Here is a 4,215-nt window from a genome sequence, read left to right as displayed (position 1 = left end):
CTCTGGCTGATCCAGACACACAAACCTCCACGTGCTCTCGTCCTTGTTAGTTTTTCCCCTGACACTCGTCCTCCTGCAGTTTGTGGTCGTTTTTTCCAAACAGACGCTCTCCTGTGGTTTGCTGGTCGTCCTCCGTTAGCGTTTCTTCACAGATCTGCAGGCGTCTCAGACTTTAACAGCAGAAAAACAAACTGTTTAACTGCAGCTCTCAGACTGTTGCTCCTGATGTGTCCTCAGAGACCCTGAAGATGAGATTTACTCCACACACTCTGCTGCCTCTCGTGTTTTTGTTCCAGTCCTGAGGAATTTCTCCCACATCCATTAGAAGCTTTCACTGCCTGCGTAGTGTTTCCACTTTCACAGTTTTTCCAAACTCAAGCAGCTGATGAAGCAAAGTCCTGCTGATGTTCTCCAGCAAATATCAGATTTAGCTTCAGTCTCTGTAGTCGGACCCTCCTCCACTGGATCAACGTATTTTATCTAAATGTGGAACTTAAAAGAATACGCTCAGCTCCTGTTGGCTGAAGTCCTGGCTCCACATTAACACCATCTGTGAAAAAAAAATACAAATTGGCGCCATTTATCAACCACAAACTGTAAACATAGAAAGAATCATCAGCTCTCCAGCCACCTAACACAACCGAAGCTTAGAATCAAGATATTTAATTAAAATCACTTTATTCTACGTGTCATGGTAAAAAAAATCACTTAACAGTTATTGGACGATACATTCAGCATCTGATGGTGGAACTTCTTTCTACATCTGATGGTGGAACATCTTTCTGGTGAGCAGAGCAGAGAGGAAACATCTGGAGACATGGAGATAGCTCAACATCTGCAGGACGAGGAGACCACATGAGCTCCAGAGTTTAACATGTGAAGAAACCTGGAAAAGTGTGAAAAACAATCTGAAACATCTGGTTCTGAGTCCTGCTGACAGCAGACATCTCTGGGTTCTGTCTCCTCCTTCATGTTCTGGTTCCTCAGAGCTGCAGGACTTGATGTTGCAGAGGAACATGAACCTCAGTGAAGGAACATGAGACAGAAACACCCAGAACCTGAGGATTAAATGACCTGTTCTGTTGTGTAATAACCATGTCATCTGCATAGAAACGTAGATTTGATTAAAGTCCTACTTCCTGCTTCGTTAACCTCTTTCCTGTTTGCGTTCCTGCAGCAGCTGGATGAAATGCGTCGTGACCTGCGCTGGATAACGGACGCGCTGCAGTACGCCCGCTACAAGCAGCCCCGCGGCGGCGTCCCGGTCACCTGCCTGGTGGACGCCAACGCCCCGGAGCCCGACCCCAGCCAGCAAAAGACCGACTCCACCTCGTCCACCATGGACTACCTGCCCACGCCGTCGCCGTCGCCGGAGCTGCGCCGCAGGAAAGGCATCAGCGGTGAGGCGGCGCTCCGCATTGACGCGTTTCAGGCCTTAAACTCAGTTATTAAGACTCTGCTTCCGTCTGACAGACTCTCTGCTCGGCTCCGACGAAGACGCCTCCTCGGAGGTTTTCCTGCCGACCGACAGCGACTACGACTCCAGCGACGCTCTGAGTCCCCGAGAGCTCGACCTGCTGTACTCGCCGGCCGCCGACCTTTCCCAGCAGGCCGTCCTGTCGCTGGGCGGCAGCGCCCCGGACGTGCTGCAGATCCACGAGCTCAGGTCAGTGAACGCACCATCAGAATGTGGCACAAAGCGGTCAACATGTGACACAAAACTATTTAAACATGACACAAAACGAACAAAATGTGACAAAACGACCCAAAAGACGGTCCATACTCCACCTGTCTTCCATGTACAGTCGATATTATTTTAGCATCAGAAAGCAGCAGCATCTGCTCTGAACCCAACACCGGCAGAAACACATGCAGTTGTCCAATAATAAGTCATGCAGTAATATTTATTAGCTCTGTTAAATGAACCGTCTGAACCACGTCAGCAGATTTTAATGAGAACGTTTTCAACAAGTGGTGAGTTTGTCACGTTTTTTCTGAGCAGAACGCGTTTTTAACGTCGATCCTGTCGTCTGTCGAGTTCATTCAATTTACAGAAGCCAAAATCTAGAATGAAAGGAATCCAAAAAAAAGAAAAATGCTTTTGTTTNTGGGTTTCATCCTGGACAGATCTGACACCAGAACCTCCTGGTTCACTCTGTTAAAGTCATCTTTGGTCTGAGCACCGCGGCCACCAGCAGCAGCAGCTAGCGCAGCCTGCTATGTGGGGCGTTCAGGGAACATCGTAGCTCTATGGATCAGAACATGTTCAGCAGGTCAGATGTTTTTCCTGTGACCAGGTGGGAAGTGAGACCAAATGAGAAAGTCGGTCGCACCGGTAAAAGGGTTTGGGTCAGACGTACGGCGGCTCTAACTGGACTCCTTGCTGATGGAAAAGCAAACAGGTTCTGAGGAGATGCCAGACTGGAACCAACTAAGCACTGGTTCCTTATGGTGGAAAAGGGTTCTGTGAGCTGGTTCTTCCTCATGGTTTCTGGCTTTAGTTGTGTTCTGTCTTGTTTTTAGCACTTCCTGTTGTATTTGAGCTGTTTGGTGTCCAGTTTCTCTTGTTTCTCGTCTCGCTGTTCTGTTGGAGCGTTTTGTCGTCTTCGGTCAGTTTGTCTCTTTGTTGTGTCTCGTTTTTGTTTTTCTCGTCTTCTGTTCTGTTTCTGTTCTGTCCCTCTGTTGTTTTCTGTCTAGTTTTTTGGAGGATTCTTTACAGACAGATTTCATTCAGACGGCCCAGGACCGGGCCGTGGACCAGGTGTTGGGAACCGTAGACCCTGCAGACTCACACCTTTACCTGCGTGTCACTAACCAGCCTCTCTTCCAGGACATCCTGGCCTACCAGCGTCGCAGCACCCACCGGCTGGCTCCGGGCCTCTACCTGGGCTACCTGAAGCTCAGCAGCTCCGTGGACCAGATCAGGGTTCTGGTGTCCCAGCGGACCCCCAACATGCTCTGCCACACCCGCATCCGGGACAACGCCAACGTGTCCAGGTGGGTCCACGCCTCGGCTCGGCACTGCTGAACAACCAGACGGGGTCTCGTTTGTGTCGTCTTGTGTCTGTTTTATCATCTTTGTTTCGTTTTTACTTGTTTTTGTCTTTTTTTTGTCGTGTTTGTTTCGTTCGTGTCGTTTTTTTTGTCTCCCTTTCGTTTCTTCATTTTTCATTTGTGCCACTTGACGTTGTGTTTTTGTCGTCTTTTCTCTCATTCGGGACGTTTTGTGTCTCGTTTTTGTTGCTTTGTCTCATTTTCTGTGGTTTTCTTGTGTTGCTTGTTCACTGGACTCAGTGTGTTATCCAGTAGCTGATCTGTTTAAAACTGACCCGCCTCAGCTCACAGTGGTTCTGTTGTGTACGAGCCCGGCAGCAGGCCGGTGTGTTGGTCCGTACAGAGTGAATCAGCTCATGGATCATGGTGTGTGTGTGTCCTGGTTACCTGAACGCTACCTGAGCAGACACTAGCAAAGCTTCACTTCCTGTGTAGTCGGACAGGAAAAGTCCAACAGTGAAGGAACAGAACCGAGTTCATGGCAGGTGAGCGGGAAAACAGTCACATGACTTAACCTGACCAATAGGAAGGGAGGGTGTTTGTGTACCTGGGAGGTGAGCGGGACAGGTGAGCTGAGGTGAGCGTTCAGTTTGACGAATGAAAACTGTTCCAGCCTCGGCGCGACTTTATTCAGGTTTAATCAGCGTCTTTGTTTTGGGTCCAGTCGGCTCCGGCATAGTTCTGCTGTTTGGCTCGGTCAGAGGAATGCCTGGACGCTGGACAGATTGGAAAGTGTGAAGTGAGAAACTAAAAGGTCTGACGGAGAGATTCTCTGCTGCAGAAACAGGAGACGAACAACGACAGACTGGAGGGTGAAAGAAACGAAATAAAAGCTGCTGCTGTTCCCCGCCGATGTTGTGGAAATGTTCCTTATTGGTTTGTTGTGGAGGCGACGCTTCACATCTTTTGTTTTATTCGACCTTTATGTTGTACAGACTTGGTCCTCGGCTCCTCCGTGCATCAGCTGAGTTTCCTGATTAAACCTTCAAACACGTTTTATCTTCTAAAGTTCTCCAAACTGTGAAAACAGAAGGAAATACTGGATTTAGAGCTTTCCTACAGTCCTCGAACTGCTCATCTGTGACTTGATGCTTAGTCGTGAAGCTTCAATGAATCGAAGCTTAAAATCTTAATATTTCATCAAAACCACTTTTTTTTTTT

General features: G+C 48.4%; 1 protein-coding gene across 1 annotated transcript in view; it reads left to right on the top strand.

Annotated features, from left to right (window-relative positions):
* ankfn1a (ankyrin repeat and fibronectin type III domain containing 1a) overlaps positions 1-4,215 on the top strand; it is a 116,630-nt gene that overhangs the window by 97,680 nt on the left and 14,735 nt on the right. Inside the window, exons 22-23 of the mRNA XM_008303337.1 lie at positions 1,119-1,400; positions 1,474-1,666. Of these exons, the coding sequence (XP_008301559.1) occupies positions 1,119-1,400; positions 1,474-1,666 (475 nt within the window). The remainder of the gene's footprint in view (positions 1-1,118; positions 1,401-1,473; positions 1,667-4,215) is intronic.

This window comes from Stegastes partitus, unplaced genomic scaffold (assembly GCF_000690725.1).
Source record: "Stegastes partitus isolate 25-593 unplaced genomic scaffold, Stegastes_partitus-1.0.2 Scaffold1983, whole genome shotgun sequence".
NCBI lineage: Eukaryota > Metazoa > Chordata > Actinopteri > Pomacentridae > Stegastes > Stegastes partitus.
This window is presented reverse-complemented; position numbering and strand designations above follow the sequence as displayed.